This window comes from Misgurnus anguillicaudatus, chromosome 18 (assembly GCF_027580225.2).
Source record: "Misgurnus anguillicaudatus chromosome 18, ASM2758022v2, whole genome shotgun sequence".
In the NCBI taxonomy this organism is placed as follows: domain Eukaryota; kingdom Metazoa; phylum Chordata; class Actinopteri; order Cypriniformes; family Cobitidae; genus Misgurnus; species Misgurnus anguillicaudatus.
In genome coordinates this window covers 3,098,792-3,120,020 of record NC_073354.2, presented here as the reverse complement: position 1 = coordinate 3,120,020, position 21,229 = coordinate 3,098,792, and the positions used below count along the sequence as shown (strand labels likewise).

General features: G+C 39.1%; 2 protein-coding genes across 2 annotated transcripts in view; one reads left to right on the top strand and one right to left on the bottom strand.

Annotated features, from left to right (window-relative positions):
• LOC141350370 (apolipoprotein B-100-like) overlaps positions 1 to 21,229 on the bottom strand; it is a 56,298-nt gene that overhangs the window by 17,220 nt on the left and 17,849 nt on the right. The window contains exons 27-40 of the mRNA XM_073855445.1: positions 16,520 to 16,749; positions 15,574 to 15,937; positions 13,808 to 13,876; positions 13,551 to 13,656; positions 13,121 to 13,308; positions 12,395 to 12,567; positions 10,838 to 11,129; positions 10,636 to 10,729; positions 9,384 to 9,488; positions 9,162 to 9,304; positions 8,371 to 8,479; positions 3,058 to 3,198; positions 2,669 to 2,974; positions 2,194 to 2,424 (exon numbers count right to left, since the gene is read on the bottom strand). Of these exons, the coding sequence (XP_073711546.1) occupies positions 2,194 to 2,424; positions 2,669 to 2,974; positions 3,058 to 3,198; positions 8,371 to 8,479; positions 9,162 to 9,304; positions 9,384 to 9,488; positions 10,636 to 10,729; positions 10,838 to 11,129; positions 12,395 to 12,567; positions 13,121 to 13,308; positions 13,551 to 13,656; positions 13,808 to 13,876; positions 15,574 to 15,937; positions 16,520 to 16,749 (2,551 nt within the window). The remainder of the gene's footprint in view (positions 1 to 2,193; positions 2,425 to 2,668; positions 2,975 to 3,057; positions 3,199 to 8,370; positions 8,480 to 9,161; positions 9,305 to 9,383; positions 9,489 to 10,635; positions 10,730 to 10,837; positions 11,130 to 12,394; positions 12,568 to 13,120; positions 13,309 to 13,550; positions 13,657 to 13,807; positions 13,877 to 15,573; positions 15,938 to 16,519; positions 16,750 to 21,229) is intronic.
• On the top strand, positions 18,258 to 20,738 carry LOC141350437 (rho-related GTP-binding protein RhoB). Its single transcript, XM_073855545.1, has one exon. It carries the CDS (start codon positions 18,398 to 18,400, stop codon positions 18,986 to 18,988), a length of 591 nt encoding a protein of 196 aa, XP_073711646.1. The 5' UTR covers positions 18,258 to 18,397; the 3' UTR covers positions 18,989 to 20,738.

Below are 21,229 nucleotides of genomic sequence, written 5' to 3'. Positions count from 1 at the left end.
TTCTGTAGAAATATGGTGGCCCAAAATGGCGACTTCCATGTAAGGGGACCCTCGGTGTATGTAGATGAAAACGTCTCATTCTAAGGTAATAAACACATAACGGTTCACTATGAAAGGTCTTTATACACCCCTGATAATATAGTTTGTATATTATTTTGCATTTCTGTCAAAAGATTCTACCAAAAATTACACACTGCACCTTTAAAAATGTGACGCTGGCAAATGACATCAACTCATGTGGACACCACCAGCAATCACATGACTCCCTTTAGCAGCGCAATGGAGGATGATGGCTCCGCTTAGTGGAGTAATGTTGAAGTTTTATGTCTTGTTACAGAAATAAAGCTCTATAATCTTGTATAATCATTTTGTCTGTGTCCATTGAATATTGCAACATTTTACTTTCTCTGTGGTTTAAGTTGTTCCAGGTCAGTATGTCTACCATGAATTGTTTTGCCAAGTGTTTAGTGTAAATGCAGATACGAGTCGCTTTTAAAAGATGATGTAAAAAAATAACATACAGGCAACAAACACGAATTGGGCATCAAGATTTTTAAATACAGCCTTTGTTTAAGTGTGAGTTTTTTTGTGTTTTTTTATTAATAATTAGCGAATAATTTTAAGTTCCATATTTATTCATTTATTAACTAATTACTTATCCTGTTGTTTAGTTTTTGCCATGGTATCATCAATTCAGTATCAAGAAACTTTAATTAGATATCGAAGTCAGAATTTTGGTATCGTGACTACATGAGAACATACTAAGCTCAGGCACCTGACAAACCGGTTTTACAGGTGTAGCGAAGGAACCCAGGCTTGGGGTGTTTGTTTCCCAGACTACAGATTTCTAAAATGAACAGGTCTGACAATTTGTTTGCTTGCCGTTTTATTTTATTTTTTTTTATTGTTTATGATGAAGTAAAACGGTTTTGACTGAAATTTGAACATATGATGCTGGCCTGAGAATTTTCGGGTGTTTCTTGTGTCACCTCCCATCTCTGCAGTGGGTTTGTGGGTGCACTGGAACAGTCCTTCCTGGAATGCATTGAACTTTCGTTTGCAGGGACGTGGGGCTCACCGAGTGGTCGGGGGTGTTCGCTGATGTGCTCACGCAAAAATCCCTGCAAAAGACGCATTCCAACAGGTTTTATCGTAGTTTTTGTCCAACTCCATTGACTTGTATTAGATGTGCTGTGAGGTCGGGTATTACTCCACGCCGGGAACTTTGTTTCTATTCTTGCAATTGGCAAAAGTGGATTATCGCCACCACCTGGTCTGGAGTGTCTATTATTCAAGCTCTAAATGGAAGAATATACGGGTGTGAGGCGTTTGGAAAAATAGGTCCACAAGTTTACAACGAATGCTAAAACAACTGTTGGAAAGCATCATTTACAGCGATTTTTGTGTGAGAATATCAGTGAACACCCCTGACCACTCGGTGAGTTTCACGTCTTTGTAAACGAAAGTTTAATGCATTTTAGGAAGGATTGTTCCTGTGCACCTATAAACCCATTATAGAGGTGGGAGGTGAAACGACAAACACATGAAAATTCAGTCAATTCAGTCAAAACTGTTCTATTTCACCATAAACAATCTGAAAACAGGGCTTTAAGTGTAAAATACCCAACTTGTCCTTTAAATCAAATAGTGCGTTTGTGACATTTGAACATCTTGTCTTATCTTAAAACCGAACTTAAATGTGTTTTCCTCACAGAAAAAATTCACTCATTAAAAATTAGTACAAAAAATTATTACAAATCAATAGTTAATGTTCCTTACCTTACTTATGAGGTAAATAGCCATGTAATAAGTGGGATAATGTACAGGCACTCAGTTGTTATCGCGAAATAAGCCCCTTCAGTGTTATACAAGACTCTCTGCTTCGCTGCCTTTACATTATTCCTTACTTACTATGACCATTTTACAGATTTTAGTATAACAAATGCGGCTGGAATTATGAAGTAAACAAATTATTCAAAAAAAAAAACCCAAAAAATGTGTCCTTGTAGCAATGCAGCAAAAAACTGTGAAAGTAACTATGCTTTGTGGTTCACTTTCCTCCTTAGGTAATTAGTTAACTAGTTTTTTCCTAACTATATTGGTAATACGCCACCACTAGTACTCATAATGATTGACAGAAAAAATATGAAGATATGATGGGCTGGATCAATAAACTAATTAAAGAAATCATACCCAAGTGGAGGCTTGATGAGGACCCATGGGAGGAAGGCAGAGAGGGTGGAGGTGTCAGAGGTGAGTGACCAGGTGTCAGGCCAATAGGACTGGGGGAGGAAGAGTATCCCAAACTGTTGTAGAAAGACTGGCCAATGGGAGTCAAGCTGCTCCCACCCCCACGCTTGTAAAGGTCAGAGCTGGCCAATAGAGAGTCTCGACGGTTTGCGCTGCTGCTGGTGGAACTTGACACTGCAAAGCAGAAGCAATGAAGGACAAAGACGACAAAATAAGGCAAAGTGAGATTTTTCACTACAAGCAGTAAACTCCATAAAATGGTCAACTCATGATGTTCCACACCACCAAGTTTCAAGATCCCCTTAGACCTAAAGTTGGTTTTATAACTAGTGTAACAATAAAAAAAAAAAACTGAGTTTTAGAGGTAGATCACTAACTCTACAACAACTCCTATTCTCTGTTCTATCTAAAAACAGACCTGAGGAGCCAAATGCACCAAGAGCGGAGCCGAGCCCCACTCCCAGAGATCCACCGGTGTTGCTAAAGGCCAAAGAGCTGCTGGGTGGCGGTGCCGCGCTTGTGTGGGAGAAGAGCGAGCTGCTCTGGGAGCTGGGTGCCACTGAGCCTGAACCATAGAAAGAGCTGGAGGCCAGACCGCTGGAGGGAGGTGGAGGCTGCTGCTGAGGTTGAGGCTGCTGTGGCTGTTGGCAGCCCATGGACCGGTACAGACCGTTAGCAGGACCGGACATGCTGTTACCGGAGCCTGAGGCAGATGCAGCTGCGGCTTAAGAAAAGAAATAGTATGCATGTGTTAGCTAAGTGGGAGAAAACAAAGTACTTCTTAATACTAATTCCTGAAATACTCACCAGCCTGTGCAGCTGCTGGGTTGATGAGAAGTGGGGTTTGGACCAGCCGGACGGGTCCACCCAGGCCAGTGCGAGCTCCAGGACCCATTACAAGTGCTCCTGTCTGATCGTAATACGCAGCTGGTGCCAAAACTTGATAACCTGTCAAAGCATAAAAGAAAGGGTTCTGGTCAAACCTAGAAAAAAATATTTATTTAAAGGGGACCTATTATGCAAAATTCACTTTGAACATAAATGCGTGTCAGTTTGTACACAGCCACACCATAATGAAAAAATCCACCCACTCGCTTTATTTTAAAAATCCCCATAAAACTTAACGGTCCCACAGACCAAGGCCCTGCCCCTATTGGCACCCTAAATACTTCAGTCTTCTCACAAGACTTTAGAGACGTAACGCCGTTTTCACGTTTGTGAAGAAGTCCACTGCGAAGTAGAGCTCGACCGATATATCGGCAGGCATACAAACATTTGTATCGGTATCGGCCTTCAAAATCATTTATCGGTCGAGCTCTACTGCGAAGCACACACAATTGTGGGCTCAAGGAAAGTGTGCATCAAGGGTGCCAACCGACTAAAAAGGGGGCGCCTATGAGCACCCTTTTTAAACCTAAAATGACAAATGGACACTTTATGGTCTTGTGTACTTTGCTTGTCCATTAAATCGCAAGTCCACATGAAGGGCGCTATTTGGGACACAGCCCAAGTCGTTTTCATTTTCTTTGCAATGTGATGTCACAAAGCATAAGCCACACCCACTATTGCTGACAGACTGCTGACTTAGCATAATTTCCACCCCGAGTCAGTTATGCAATGTCTGCGATTGTCTCCACGATGGAGCAGTTGTAGCAACAAAAATGTCTCATAAGCACTTAAGGGTGTTTTTCTGTTGGATGTAAGAGTGAACATATCTTCATTTAGTCCTGACATATCAGCTGCTTAAAACATAGTGGATTGTAGAGGCCGACCGATTTATCGTTTTGCCGATTTTATCGGCCGACACGAGCCTGTCGCAGATATATCTGTATCGGCGTTTAAGCCGCAGATATGCAGCCGATATGAACGTTTCTGACAGAACACATGAAATGCTTTTGAAAGATGTAAGTACTTGTTTGACCAGCAGAGTGCGCCCTATTGGTTGCTTATGGTGACCTCAGTGTAGTGACACCAGCCAATCCCCCACGGCCCACCCCCTTCACTTCAGTCATTGGGTCTCTCAGTTCAGGTGGCGGTAGTCACGCAGACGCAGTGTCTTCTTCACAACATTTTTACACCTGGTATTAAGATGCGCTTTGGTCAATTGTATTATAAGTGGACAAGAGAAACACATTCCCATTTACATTGGGAGTTTTTAATCCGTCTCTTTTGTTGACTTGCGAGTTATTAAAACACAAGCGGGAGAAATGACGCGAGACAGAGAAATGACACGTTTAAACTACGTGCAGTCGTGCACTTATATAACACTATATGAGATTACAGCGGCTTGTGTTGTTAGTGAACATGCTCATTTCAGAGCAATTGATTTAATAAGCTTGCGCAACTCTACATCCTCGCTAAATAAAAGAGGCAGAGAGAAGACGCTTTATTTTTATAAAAGTCTAAAGTCTAACTGTTTTGTGTTATAAAAACGTTGTGCAGTACATTGCATATTAGCCTACATCAGGATGTTGTCAGTCAAGCAATGTCTTCTTAACGGTAAGTTTCTAATTAATTTGTGAAGTCCATAACTTACTGTAAAGCTAATAAACAATGACTTTATAAGTTTCCCTTTTCAATACAAGTCCAATATAACGTAATTCTCGTCAAAACTGCAAATGATGAAAGTTTTATATAATTTGTTCTGTTTGTGTTTTAAAGTTATTTATAATAAGACAATTTACTGTTTAGTGCACTGATATCAGACTCATTTTGGATAATAAAGTTTATTGTTAACTTCTTGCCTATATTACATATCTTTGTCACGTCAATATAAGTGTATGATCACCACATTTGTGAGTGATCATTGCATTGCATTGTATTTATTTATATACAGAATATTCTGTTAATGTATATAGTGTATACTAGGTACAGTACTGTAGTATAATATACTGTAGTATATGAAGAGTTTCGTCGCAAAACGAGTAGGGATGCACCGATAGGATTTTTTTGGGCCGATACCGATACCGTTTAAACAGACAACTTCTGGCCGATACCGATGCCGATATTAAACACTTGTGTACAATACTATACAGTTGGTCTATTAGCAAGTTTATTTCTGCATCAAATTATTTTTACTGAACATGGACTGGATCTAATTAACATTCAACTGACCAACATAATAAGAGAGGCACAAATTAAGCTAAAACAAATATAATAAGACAACATGACAACGTTCAAAGGTGGTTTTTGCTATTCAGCATTTCAGTCTATTTCTTTTATTGTCCAAGACATTTGAGCCAGCTCAACAAAGGTTTTCTGTCAGTGCTTAAGTATAGTGCACACCAGAACATTAAATCATTTTAATTAAACAACAGACATGCAACTCATTGCCTTTATGCGGTTAATTAATAAACAAATCGGTATCGGCCTCTCTCGTGCTTTTGCCGATGGTTTCAAAAAAAAAAAAAAATCGGCTGATAAATATCGGCGGCCGATACATCGGTGCATCACTAAAAACGAGATAACCACCGTTTTTTTAATTGTTCAGAAATCTCGTTTTTTGTTTGTGCATTCCAATTGATTTCAATGCAACTGCAGATGGTTTGTTTTGATTTAAACCTTCATAACTTTAAAAATACAGCTAAGTAGCACCATAAAACAAGATAATAACATGATAACATAATAATAAACATGTTTTGACAAAAATGTAAAAAAATGGATTTATCTCGTTTTGCAACGAAACTCTTCATATGTGTACTGTACTATAATATACACCTAAAGAATATCGGCAGATGGTTATCGGTCTTTTTTACTCCCTAATATCTGTATCGGCTCGGAAAAACGCATATCGTTTGGGCTCTAGTGGATTGGTTTCGATTATAAAGGGAATGTGCCTAAGAAAATGGGTTAAGTCTTATAGGATTGTGTAATTATTTTACTCTGGACTGCTATCAGCTGTTTGTAATCCAACTCCATATCCAAAATAACTACATATCACACTTAAAGGAATATTCCATTTTCTTAAAAGAAAAATCCAGATAATTTACTCACCACCATGTCATCCAAAATGTTGATGTCTTTCTTTGTTCAGTCGAGAAGAAATTATGTTTTTTGAAGAAAACATTGCAGAATTTTTCTAATTTTAATGGACTTTAATAGAACCCAACATTTAATACTTAACACTTAACAGTTTTTTCAACTGAGTTTCAGAGGACTATAAACAATCCCAAACGAGGCATAAGGGTCTTGTCTGGCGAGACGATTGTCATTTTTGACAGGAAAAATGAGAAAATATATACTTTTAAACCACAACTTTTCATCAAGGTCCGGTCCAGCGCGACCTAATGTAAATGCGTAGTGACATAGGGAGGTCACGTGTTACATATATAAAACGCACATTTGCGGACCATTTTAAACAATAAACTGCCATAAAGACATTAATTAGTATCAGTTGACATACAACAACGTCGGAACGGTCCTCTTTCAAGACGCTTGTAAACACTGGGGCAGAGTTTCACGTTCGTCCTCTGTGACCTCTTGACGTCATGACGTATTGCAGTGACGTAGTGGGGTCAGCTGGCGCATCACGACCGGATCTACACAACGAGAAGTTGTGCTTTAGAAGTGTATGTTTGTTGTTTTTGTTGTCAAACATGACAGTCGTTTCGCTAGATAAGACCCTTATGCCTCGTTTGGGATTGTTTGTAGTCCTTTGAAACTCCGTTGAAAAAACTGTTAAGTGTTGAGTCAAGTATTAAATGTTGGGTTCTATTAAAGTCCATTAAAATTAGAAAAATTCTGCAATGTTTTCTTCAAAAAACATAATTTCTTCTCGACTGAACAAAGAAAGACATCAACATTTTGGATGACATGGTGTTGAGTAAATTATCTGGATTTTTCTTTTAAGAAAATGGACTAATCCTTTAATATATGAGGTAAATGTTTGCAATCAGCTATACAATGTGGCTAACGTTACTATTGTCTCAGAAATCATGTCTATTTTAACCGAACGCTCTCACTGCCTGTATAAATTATAAAAGCACATCTTCCGGTAAGGGCCAGGGGCCGCAGCTCATTTTCATTTAAAAGCACACACACACAAAGTGTTTTTGCTACCACTCAAATAGGGGTTTCCCGCAGCACTTTGCAGTTTGGGCGGCCCGGCTAAGCTAGGAAACCTTACCGCCTAAACTAGGTCGTCAAAAAAAAAAACAATTGACAGTAAAGACGTGGTCTGTCAGGGTCTGGAGGATAACTAGCCAGTTGATAAAACATCTCAGAGAATAGCACGGACGTGCTTCACACCGGGAGCGTGCACGCGCGCCACACGGCCAAAATCAGATAAAGACGTGGTCCATCATGTCTGGATGATAGCCAGTTGATAAAACACATGTCCGTGAGAACTGTAAGTGGATTTATGTTTATTTAAGCCTATTATTTTATTAGTCCAGGGGTTCCTAAACTTTTTTCCTGCGCACCCCTTACATGTCCCAACCGGGTTGGCACACCCCCAAGCCCCACTTTAAAAAAAAAACCCGCAAAAAAACTTTGTTTTCTCACCATAAAGACTCATGTTTAATCATGCGCAAATAACAAGGGGCCAGTTGCACCAGCCGGACGTTAAGAAGTTGGGTGTAAGTCCTACGTCGAGCTTAGCTACGTCCGGCATTGTGATAAATATTTACGCCTGTTGCACCATCTGAAGAAACGACCAGACGCAGTTACGCTCAGCGTAGATGATGCGCGCCCCTGTGTATGCGTTTAACCACTATTTAGATTCAATTCAATTCTACGAACTGCTTTTTGCTTAAGTCTTGCCATTTTTTGTCTGGAGTAAAGCAGGGATTCCTGAATAAAAGCTTCCAACATTTGTCTCAGTTTTCCTATCACGAATTAAGTAAAACACCTCCTTTCAGGCCACAAATCAAAGCTAGCCAAAATAAGTACAGGAATGATAATCACACATAAAGAGTTGCAGTTGAGTAGACTGAAAAATACTCTGTTAATGAGTGTATTGTCAGTATTAAGTGACAAAAAGCTCATTTGCTACTGGCGAGGTCAAGCGTGTCCCATCACGGGCTGCGCAATGTAGACGTAACCTGAGATGTAAGGAATATCTCATCCGAGTTTAAGTATCCGCTCAAGTTAGAACGGGAAGAAAAGATCAGAGTGTCTCACCTGTCATGCCAGTGAAGGCCAGCGCCGGATTGGCAGCAAGGGACTCCTGTTGACTCTGCTGGCTCTGGCCGGGGGTCAGAGGTCGCTGGTTGGTTCCTGCACGCATCACCTGAATGGGGGATGAAAGAGTTACACAATAGAGCCCAAAGTACACAAATGACGTATCTCTCATCATTCACTTAATGGCAAAAACATCTCAACATAAATGCATTTCAGACCATAGAGAAGCCAAACAATGGATTAGATTACAAGCTCTCAGAGTAAAAACAACAAGTACTGATCTAAACTAATATAAAAAAACTACACTGCTGGGCTTCAAGGACACTGGGAACACAGTATAAGAAAAACTTTATATGTGATGAGTTAAACTAATCTCATCAAATACAAAGAAACCCTAAGATTAAATGCAAACAATGTTGAGGTCACTGCATTTAACATGACGGTATCTTCAAACTTGTGACTGAACTTTGAACCCTTTTTGAAAGACTGTTCTGGGTTCAGTGCAAAGTAAACAGTATTTTATGGAATATTGTGTCACACCGCTTTTTCAGGCATCACTGCACATACAGTCTAAACTGGTTACTGGATTACCAGAGTAATGACATCATGATGAACTTAGAAGATTAGATATACAAAAACACAAAGTCAATAAGCACATCAATCACACTAGCAATTTTTAATTTGACTTATGGAGAAATAGTCAAGATATTCAGAAAAAAGAGAAGTAATAAAGGGATAATACTAATGTCACGTGCTAGAAAAGGCTTATATGCTGAGTTGATGCAATCGACCTGTTGTCCCGGTCCTGGGCCTTGATTGGATGCCTGCTGGTTGGCAGAATGACTGGCAGCAGCTGCAGTCTGTTGCTGGAAAAGGTTGGCTGGATACACGCCCCACGGGACACCATAGTACTGAGGAGGGACTACTGCTGGACCTAAGGGAAAACACTCAATTTAGTTCAACAATCGCAGCATTATCATTACATTGCTGATAGTGTGTATACATGCATGTACCTGCAAGTGTTGCAGCTGCTGCCAGGCCAGCAGCAGTGTACGGGTCCGCTCCAGGAGGGGCAGCGTTTATGATGTAAGGATTTGGCACAAATGCAGGTGCAAGGCCTACCGGGAACATGCACACCGGCATAATAAAATGCCATACAGATTAAATTAATTATTTCATAACGCACAAAATGACTCGTATATTAAATCATATTGTCTAGGTTATTCACAAAATGACAGGAAAAAACAAACAAACACTCAGCCATTTCACTTTAATTTGTTACGGTTTGTATAAAATATATTGTATTTTATAAAAGTCCAGTTTCACAGACAAGGCTTAAGCCTAGTCCCAAATTAAACTGAATGTCTAAGGGGTGGTTTCCCGGACAGAGTTTAGATTAATACAGGACTACGCCTTATTTATATTAGGACATTTAAGTAGTTGGTGTGCATCTTGAGACAAAACAATGGAACTGATATATATTAAGATATGTCAGTAGGAAGGTGTTTTTAAATGAAGGCAGCTCAAACATCCAATTTAATCTGGGACGAGGATAAGCCCTGTCTGGGAAACTGCAGCCCTCATGTTGTTTTACCGAAAACGTACATTTATATATCTTCAAATATACACCGTTTTGTCTCAAGATGCACATCAGTATTGTGTTTTTTACATTAGAAAAGCTGATCTAGCCTAATCCTGGCTAAATCTAAGCCTCGTTTGTGAAACAGGACCATAAATTCAAGTTATCCTTTTATCATGACAGTAGTTAGGTTTCCATTACCGATCAAATTATGCAAACTGAAATCGCAATCAGAATATAACCTAAAAATCAGCGTGTCAATTTCGCAAAAACGTGCTCGCATGAGGTGTTTTTCTGGCAATTCGAAAAAGAAATATATCGCAAACTGCAGTTAAACATTTTCAGTTCACCTGTGCATAAAAGTCACATGAATATTTTTTATAAAAGCTTGGATAACACACCTGCGTATCCTTCCATTAAAAACAAAAAATGGCAAGTGTAGTGGCTGTTAAATATGATAGCCATGATTTTTGGAATAACTTTCATCACACGAGACAAAAAATGTTTTAGTCGCATAAAATTGACTAATGAAAACACCATCATTTTGCAATAGTCTTTATCGACGTATCGCAAAAGATTTGCACAAATCTGTAATGGAAACCAGGCTAGTGTCTCAGGTAAAGCATCTAACTCAAAGCTGGCACAGCTCAAAATGAATGTATGATGCAAGTATAAGGTGATGTTACCAAGGTGCTGCTGCTGGGCTGCGGCGAGGGCGTATTGCTGCTGCTGCGCTGCTGTCAGCTGCTGAACAGTAAGATGATTGGACCTCTGGAACAGCTAAAAAAAGATTTATAAAAAAGACAATACAGTCTTTCATCTTCGTTTTCACTTTATCCTGTAAAAGTCATTTAGAAATAAGTGCTTAAGCATTTGTAGCAGTTGTACCTGCTGTTGGGAGTTGTAGTCAAACAGGCCAACTGGAGTACCAGTTGAGTCCACCTGGATTTGGTTCCCAGCATAATCAAACTGAAGTGATTCCATGCCTGTCTGCTGCTCCATGCCACCCATGTTCTGGGCTTCCTGGCTCTGGAAGTCCTCGGTGGGAGGTTTGTTTGTGACCGTGTTGGGTGGCTGCATTACATGTGGATGGTGCTGCATCATTTCGAGTCCCGTCTGACTAGGACCTAATCGTTCCACTGCTTCTGTGGGGGACGCCTGGCGGCTGCCTGGAGTGGGGCTGTAAAAAAAAAAACAATGTTTTCTCTTCAGTCAATGCTACAGAAAACATAAGACATTATGCAGCTCTGCACAAACTCATCTGATCGCTATCTGACTAGAAGCGATGTATACCTACTCACAAACTTATGGACCTCTGCATCTCCACAGCATCCATGTGCATCATTTTAAATATGCAAGGGCTTTAAATTTTAATAGATTTGATTGGTTGTCAAAGTGATCCCAAAGATATCATTCCTTGTACCTTTAGCGTTATATTTGTGGTGTGAATGCTGCTATTTCTAGAACGATTTGTATGTTATTGTCCATAGTGTGAATATATGGTGCTTTTCCATTGCATAGTACCCCACGGTTTAGTTTAGTTTGGGTCGGGTCAGTTCACCTCACTTTGGCGTTGTAAGCTTTTCCATTGAGTTTAGTATCACTTCGCAGTGGGAGGGATTATAGGCGTGTCGTTATATTTGCGCTGCCTGCTGTGACATCATACAAGTGAGAGTGTCGCTGTACATTCCTATACATTTATTTATTTCTCAGTCCGCCACAAAATTAAAATTGACCACCACAAATAGATGTTTGCACATCGCGTTTATCACTACCTCTCTCTCACATGACAGTTTCTGTTCAAACACCCGAGGTGTCAGTCGACAGCGCTCCGCTGAGCCTCATTGAAGTTGCATTTAAGCATATATAATGTTGACGTGCTCGTCGCGAATGTTCCGCCACAAACTGCAAGTCTGGAAAAAACTGTTATGGTGTCACTGATTCTCAACCTGTGGATGTTTTTCATCGCTAAAAGGGAGTTTGGGAACTTATAGAGCACAGATGACAACATGTTTGCTCGAGACTAGCTAGCAAGGTAAAGCTAATCTTTTACACTGGTAGTGACGCTTCTCTCAGACCAATCAGTGATCTACAGTGTTTTCGCGTCACGTTTGGTATCAGCTTGGGTCGCTTAGAACCCCAATCTAGGTGGTACGAAAAAAGAATCGGGTACTACGTACTGCACCCAATGGAAAAGCTCCCAAAAGTAAGCTGACCCGACTCAAAATAAACCAAACCAAACCGTGGTGTACTATGCAATGGAAAAGCGCCAATAGTCTAATAGAGAAGATCTTTATTGTCGCTGAACATATACAGTGAAATTCTGGAAATTGTATTATTAATAGTATAAATAGTGTTATTTATTAGTATTCTAGTAGATTTGATTATATCTTAGGTTTATTTATTTACTACAACACTATATAACACAAAAACAAAGCATCATACTTGAAGTCTTTGCAGTCACGGTCCATCCCATTCAGTAATCCTCTAGCATTGCCTTTAGAGGCGTCCCCTTCTTCACAGACTTTCATCTCTGGGCTTTTGTCCTCCTCAAATGGAGAAACCTTTTCTTTAGGATCACCCTTTTCCCTGCCATCTGGATCTGTATCTGCTCCACCCTGAAATTCAAATAAATCAAAGTTAAATGTGATAATCCTGGTGAGGGGACAAATACTGTAGTTTTACCTTCATATGAATTTAGACACAAAAAATCACCTATAGATACTGAGAGATAGACTAGCTTTTTATCTAAATAATATAAAGTTTTAAAAACTAGAATATGCAAAAGAGTAGTGAAGTAAAGCAACAACTCGACAGCCTTGTTAATATGATGTCTAATTAAGATACCCAATAATTTTAATGTCCGTTTTTGGCAACAACAAAAAACATCTGAAACTATAAACTGAAAATAAATATCCTTAAAATTTAAAAAGTCACTAATTTTATTCCAATTATTAAGAAACATAAAGCTTGCAAAGTGCCACGTGCCATCATACAGATTTTTTCCTTTCAGAAAAACAGCATTAGACATTTTTGATTAAAATGTATCACTACAAATACCCGTGTCAGATAAGCCTTTCATGCATAAAACCATTTTCTATATGATTTGTTTATAACTGACAAGTGTTGTGTACTGGCTCAGTGACAGTAATAAGACACTTGTGGACTCACATAGCCTCCGTTTCTGTAGCGACCGTCCATCTTGTCTCCAGGAGAGGAGCTGAGAACATACTCCACCATACTAACACCTAGACCACCTCCTTCTGAGCGCGGGGACAGCACTGAACTTGTGTCTCCATTACCATTGTAGCCCTGGCCTGGCCGCCTTTGCACCATAATAGGCTGAGATACTGAATGATCTACAAACGGCGCAGAAAAAGCAATGGCATTGTCATGAGAAAAACTAGATCTAATCAGAACACACATAAAACATGGACAAAGAATTCAGGATATTACTAGAATAGATTAAGTAATATTTTGCTCATCTAGTTGTTTCACCTCTACAGTGAATGTGACACTGAATGTGAAAACCCAGCCAAGTCTTTATTTCTGTAAATGTGCAAAAATTACTGACGCACTGAAAAATTATAATAGAACTTACGGGAAGGACCCCAAGCGTTCTCTCGCCATTCTTCACCCAGCAACATCCCTTTACGTCCATCTTTGGCCAATTCATCTGATTCCCATAATTTCTTTGCAGGAAGTAGCTGTAACAAAGTTCGATATGGCAATCTTGTTTGTGTGTGAAAACACAAGAAAAAACATCCAAAAGCAACGAAAACATTAAACATTATAACACATCTTCACATGAAAACCAGGATTACCATTTAAAGAATAAGACGAGACTCAATCACATACCTCACCCATTCCACGAGACTCCAGAGCCAAAGCTTGAAAATCATAATTCATCTCATCCACACTGCGTACCTACACATACAAAAGGCATTTGTCATGTTTGCTGACTTTTCAATACTTAATTTTACCACGGTACAGCCACTGAACATTGTATGGGCATACCTCTAAAATATTAAACTAGTGCTGCAAGGAACCATTACTTTCATAATCGATTAATCAGGCGATTATTTTTCCGATTAATCGACTAATCGGATAAAAGCCTCAATTTTTACTCAATTCGAATTTTCACTTATTTTAGCTAAATACGGCATTAAATTAGGGTATTGACTTTAGAAGTCTACTTTTAAAATTGCACATAGTTTTTACCAATATAATCTTTTGATTGTGATATTGTAGGCCTTATTTTAAAATGTTTGTGCAGCTTTTAAATAGTAAAATATCTTTAAATGTCACAATATTAATAAAAAAGCATATCAAGGATGTACTCTTGTGAATAAATGTAGCCACAGATTAATAAACTCATTTAAATCTCCAACTTTAGACCTTGATAAGTATTAGTATTATTCGTTATTAACAAAATAAATAAGCCATATGATATGAAAGTGATATAACCTACATTATTGCGTTGTTACAGTAATAAAACCTGGATTTCTCTCTTACTTTAAAGCAGATGCTTAGTTTGTGGTTCATTACTATTTTTATGAAAGCCCAACAATAATTAATGTGCACCTATTTCATTGCTAAAAACGTCAGCAGGAAATGTTACACTCCTTACCATGTTTGAAAGATTCGGTAACAATGCAATGCTAACAGGAGTTAACTTGCAGGCTGCGAGTCTGAAGCGGAAGGAATTATGATAATGTTGATCTTGTCTACATCACCAATCCCAGGAAGTAAACTGTTGCCTACAATCCGTGTGTTTGTTGTAGTCCAAGAAAAGAGATTTACGTTGGAGATGATAACTCGCGTCATTGTTTACTTTGAGGTATGTGTCTTTTTCATATCGTTAACATGTACTAATATACACTTCTGCACCAAAGAAAATGAAAAATCGGGAATCGGATAATTGGTGCTCTTTAAACTAACACAAACTCACTTATATTAAAGGACAAAATTAAACCTTTATTAAGCAGTGTTCTTTTGCGCGTTTGCTTCCGTCATCACTGGTCGGGCGGTGAAAAGCGCCTGATAAATGTACAGCTCGCATTGTATGATGAAAAAGTGCCTGACCTTGAGCAGCATGCTTTCATTGACAACGAATTTCATAATCGATTATTAGCAATTAGTTGTTGCAGCCCTATATAAAAGGCAGAATGCACGATTTCTGTCGGGCCGACTACCAAAACACACTTGTAGCCGATCAGCAGTAAGATGCGTGTCTACTAAACGAAATTGTTGCTGTATTTGTGGGGAGGGTCTATCAAAAGAAGGTCAAGATTCTATTGGGGTAGGGGCGTGTTTGTTTAGGTGATTTCAAATATCAACATTAGCTTTCAGAGATCATGCACCTCGCCTTTAAACACTCAAAAATAAATACAGTATCTTCAGTTACATTTTAGGGTTGATTCATGTTTTGCCCCACGATGGGCAATGCAATCAATTTAAGTATGAATTTCTTGTTTTAAAGTTTACAGAATGACCACAACTGACAAATCAGAATCAAGCATTTCAGAGAATTATGTAATAAGTACAAGGATGAAGAATTTAAGAAGAATCAAGACCAACTTCAGGTTGCAGCATGAATTAAACAAGAGTTCACCCCTAGGTACCTGGTCAACATGGTTTCCATCACCAGTGGGCCAGCGGTGTTTGCTTGTAGCGCAGCCGCCCAGCTGCTCTCCAGGCTGCCTTTGAAAGAAATAGCCCACAGTGGCATCGTCTTGGGAACGGCCACTAAGTGGGGGCTGAGGGGTGCCGGGGTTGGGATTTGCCCCTCGATCCATCCCTGACAGAGGGTGTGCTACAGGCCCTTGCCCAGCACCTCCTACGGTGGCTAAAGAGCCCCCTGCGTGGACTCGAACCCCTCCGGTCTCTGGTGCACCGTTTGTGTGCAGCATCCCGCCTCGCGTCTCCTGCCAGGCCACGTCATTCATACCTAGGATGCTGCATGGAATGCTCATTCCACGAGTAAACCTACAAAGAAATCTCAAGTTTATTCACACAATATGTTTTTAAGTGGCTTCTCCTGAACTGTTCGGTCTATTTTGAATATGCAAAGCGGTGTCTTGCTACCTTGAAATACCGGTACTTGTTCAAAACACGCTCGTTATATAAAAAAAAACCAGACATGATGTAAACACTAACCCACAGACAACAGTAAAGATTATTAACTTTTATACCCAAGTGCCACAAAATTCCAAATATTGACACATACACTTTGCTTTAGATCTACTACAAAAACCTTGAAACATCAGCCTTCAAACAATCTAAAACTCAAACACACAGTATTGGCCTGTTTATGACTCTCATTAGAAGTGTCATGAATATAACCGCTAACGTATACACAAAATACATCAAAGTATCATAAGATCGAGGCAGTATTAAGACTTCTTATAATCTTAACTTATGCACACTACTTTGCATTAACAATGTGGAACTATACTATTAAAACTAAATACACATGTTCATTTAGACGATATATTTATATTTTAATTAACATGCGTGCCAATGTGAATGTCTAGGGTGGACAGTGATAGCACAATGCTAATAGCTAACCCACTGCTGATGGACGGCGGTGAAGTAAGACTTATATTAGATATAAACGAATACATGGTTGCCAACGATGTCATAGTTTTACAACACACTAATAAAACGTATATATGTGTAGCCCCAGCAGTTGTCTTTTTTGATCGATTGTGTCTGTTGTTTGTTAGCATCACAGGGCCCGTGACTCCGCCAGATAGCGCCTCGCTAGCACTAAGCGCAAGTAAGGGTATGTTTTCGTACAAAAACATATTTGTTTATATATTTAAAATCCACCAAACGGATGTAGAAAACAGCTCAACTGGTTTAATAAAACAACTAATCTAAACAAAAATCTAAGACTAAGAGGAAATCTCGCTTTAAAGCGTTTGTCCATGCTAACGTGTTAGCTTAGATCCGCGAGCCGCTTTGTTGATAAAACAACACACAGGCCTCTCGCCTCTAAAAGTTCATTTCACAACCAATGAATGTCTTAAACAGCAACTACAAACAATTACAAACCTCTACGCGCCGACCAAATGTTTATGAACCCAAAAACGAGAGCATTTGGTCAAAATTACAGAATAAAGCCCCAGGTCTCCTGTCTGAGATAGACTCACAACATGGCCCCCCTACACGAGCCCCTAAACAAAAGGGGCAACAATTGACGCTCTCTCGCCGATATATCAATCACATCTGCTTCAAGATACTCACGCGCTGTGTGTGATGATGTTCAAGGCCGATGCTCCGAGGTTGTGAAGGACGCAATGCTGTGTATAAGTTTAGTTTCCGTGGAGATGTGGTGTGTGTGTGTGTTTTAATGATTAGGTGTTGGAGGCGCTTGTGCAGGAGTTTGGGAGGATTGGTGCCCTCCTCCCCTGTGCACACACACTCGCTCACAGGGCGCATACAACATCAGACCTGCGCACTGACATGTCAGTAGATCACACTTACAATCAATGATCCTCATGCAAAACACAATGATTTGAATGCATTTAATGGTGTTTGATAGAATGGTACAGGTTTGGCAAGTTTATCAGCATGATAAAGTGATCATGTCTGTTCAGATGACTTTAAAGTGCCAAGGTCCACAACAATATTTAAAAGCCCCAACACAATTTCTACCAAATAGCCTAAACAAATGCTATGCTTGTCATATAACTAGACAGATGTATATTTTTACAAACATACAAACACTTAGAAATATCTTGATTTCTGGTTGTTTTAACTTACTTTAATTCTTGTTTAGTCTTATTTGAAATCATCTTGGGGGGACCTTAGTTGAGAATCACTGTGTCTAAAGTAAATAATTTTTTTTGATAACATAGCCTACTTCTACTTGTATTATTTTACAGTTTTAATGCCTTTAGTATTCTTTTAAATTAACAATAAAAATTTATTAGGCGTTTCTTCAAACACACTCTTAGTTTTGGGTTGTCCAGAATACACACATCCCTGTGTTATTATTGGACACATTTTGTGTTACTTTTAACACAACTCGTGTTTTATTTTAACACAACAAGACACACAATATGTTAAAATGACACATCATGTGTTAGCATAACACAAAAAATGTGTAAAAAATGAACACATCCTTTCCAGAGTATGGTTTACCAAAATTCCCTTTCCCCTTGTCTCTGACATTGAAATAAAGATCATCCAAAAGTTCACATTTCCCAGAGTGCTTTGTGTTGATAACTCCTCCTCAACATCTGACTAATCTGTTTGAAATAAGGAGGAAAATGTCCCAACAGCATTTGACTCATGTTAGTTGTGAGCTCAGAGCGCACTTCGCGCTGATTGGACAGCTATAATAAGAACTCACATAACGTTTATAAAGTCACTGCGCGCTACTGGTCAAGTACAGTCTAAGGCTATTCCGCTATTTAGAGTTTGCGCAACTCTTCACTAATGGCGAGTATTCGTAAAAAGCTGGTGGTGGTTGGCGACGGAGCGTGTGGCAAAACCTGTCTGTTAATCGTTTTCAGTAAAGACGAATTTCCAGAGGTTTACGTGCCCACTGTGTTTGAAAACTACGTGGCGGACATCGAAGTGGACACCAAACGAGTTCAGCTTGCTTTATGGGACACGGCGGGACAAGAGGACTACGACCGCCTACGGCCCTTATCGTACCCCGACACTGATGTTATTCTCATGTGCTTCTCGGTGGACAGCCCGGACTCTTTGCAAAACATTCCGGAGAAGTGGGTACCGGAAGCGAAACACTTCTGTCCTAACGTGCCAATAATTTTGGTGGCGAATAAGAAAGATTTGCGGAACGATGAGACTTTGAGAAGCGAGCTGTCGAGAATGAAACAAGAGCCCGTAAAGGCGGAAGACGGACGCGCAATGGCTGCGCGCATCGGAGCGCACGAATACATTGAGTGCTCTGCCAAAACTAAAGAAGGGGTGCGGGAAGTTTTTGAGACCGCTACTCGAGCTGCCTTACAGAAGAGATTCAAACCGGCTCCTGGATGTTTGAACTGTTGTCGATTGATGTGAATGGCATGTATTGAATTAATTGCATGTAAAAGTCGCAAACAGATGATCGTGTCATGGACGCGCATTGAAAGGTTCGGGGCTGTAGTCTGAATCTTTACTATGTGGTAATAGACTGCACATTCTCACGATTGCTTTTGTGGGTGTGTTTATAGCTGAGAAAATGACTTTTGAATCAAAGAACTCACTTCGCTGTTGTTTCAAATGAGGTCAACGTTTCAAAGCTATCCAAAGGCATTTGGGCCATGAAAAGATTCAGACTGAACACTATAGCTTGGCTGAAAGGTTGTCATTTTATGTGAATGAATGATAATTTTGGCACAATGGATAAGGCACTGCCATTTAAGCTGTTCCAATATAGGCCTACATTGTTTTAAGTACTGTACAGCATTAGGCTAAAATCTTCAAATAAGATTGTATACCTGGCACAATATGAATATTAAACACTAATGACTTCTGGTTAACACAATGTTTCTTAATATATGTTTAATACTGAGTTCAGATTTTACTTATCACTAGTCAAAAACTTATAACACAGATGAGAAATTTCATTAGGATCTTTTTAAGATTGCTTAGTTGGATTTGGAATGAGCTGCATGGGAAGGACTTCAGAGGAAAAAGTCATTGTTTCTGAAATAGGAAGGATTTGTGCTGTATTGATGCAGGTCCTTTATCTGCTGTATATGAAAACTAAACTTTATTTAGGATGTGAACAGCTGAGTTTGTAGTTAAACACAACCTTGTCTTTGTTAACTGTAAATATTGTGTTGAAATGTTGTTTCCGGTCATGCCATTGGGATTTGAAATCACACAGACTGGTAAAATGTTTCAGACCATCCCTATATTGTCATGCTAGGCAGCAAACAGTTGGTTTAGTATTAAGGACATTTTTGCAATTAAGGAAATCATTTTGTTTCATTTCTGTTACATTTGCTGCTCTAAGGTATTTACATGCAATATAAGTGAATGTAAAAACAAATGGTTTTGTTTATGAAAGAAATTGTTTTGTTCATGAAAGACACATTTTTTCCAGACAGGGCTTATCCTAGTCCCAGACTAAAATGCATGTTTGATCTACCTTAATTAAAAAAACATCTTGCACTAACATATTTTAACATATATCACTACCATTGTTTTGCAAATGTCCTAATATAACTAAAGCCTAGTCCTGGATTAATCTAAACCCTTTTCGGGAAACCGCACTACTAAATGAGAACCATATGTGATTCATCTTTAGCACTTTACGGGGCGGTTTCCCAGACAGGGATTAGACTAGTCCTAAACTAAAATAAATTTAAGAGCTGTCCAAACTGACCGCAACTCTTAAAATACATCAGTGACCTTTGTTTTGCCTCAAAATGCACACAAGTAATGCTTTTAGTAAGGCTTGTTTGTTACATTTCCTAATATAACTAAGGCCTATAGTCCTGGCTTAAGCTAATCTCTGTCCGGAAAACCATTCCTATAACTTCTACTACATCTTAAGTACAATAGTCACTGATTTAGAACAAAAAAGTGGGACACCTCCCACCCCCCAGCATTTTGTAAACTAATTTGTACTGTATTTTAAATGGGCATTAAATAGTGTAAATGAAAGGAGTTGTATCATTCCCTGAGGGTATTTAGCATTTAGTACAATCTATTTATGTATTTGGCACATTCGTTATGTGGAGCCTTTTATTAAACTTACAGTATATGATTTTACTTCCTGTCAGTATGTCATAAATGTACAAATAAAGGTACTTGAAAGGTTCTTTGTCATTGTATGGTTCCTGAAAAACATTTAACATCTAGAGAACCTTTCTGAAGGTTCATTGTGGTGGATACAGGTTCTACAAACTAAGGAAAGAAATAAACGGTTCCTTTCAGAATCTTGAGCACATTAAACAAATCTGATAATAGCTTATTAAATAAAAATTACTTACAATATACACTCTAAAAAAATAGTGCTGAATAGCACTAAAAGCTCGTAATTATAGGGGAACCATTTTTAGTGCCAAATAGCACCAACATAAAGCACCTATGAAGAACCATCCAGGGGTCATAGCACCACTATAGCACCAGATATGGTTCTATATAGCACATAATGGTTCTACACAGGAACCACTTTTAGTGCTATTTAGAGGGTATCGAGCCTAAAAAAAAGACTTAAAGGTGCAGTGTGCACATTTTAGCGGCATCTAGTGGTGAGGTTGCGAACTGCAACCAAAGTCTTTTGAAACACATAGAGAAACTACGGTAGCT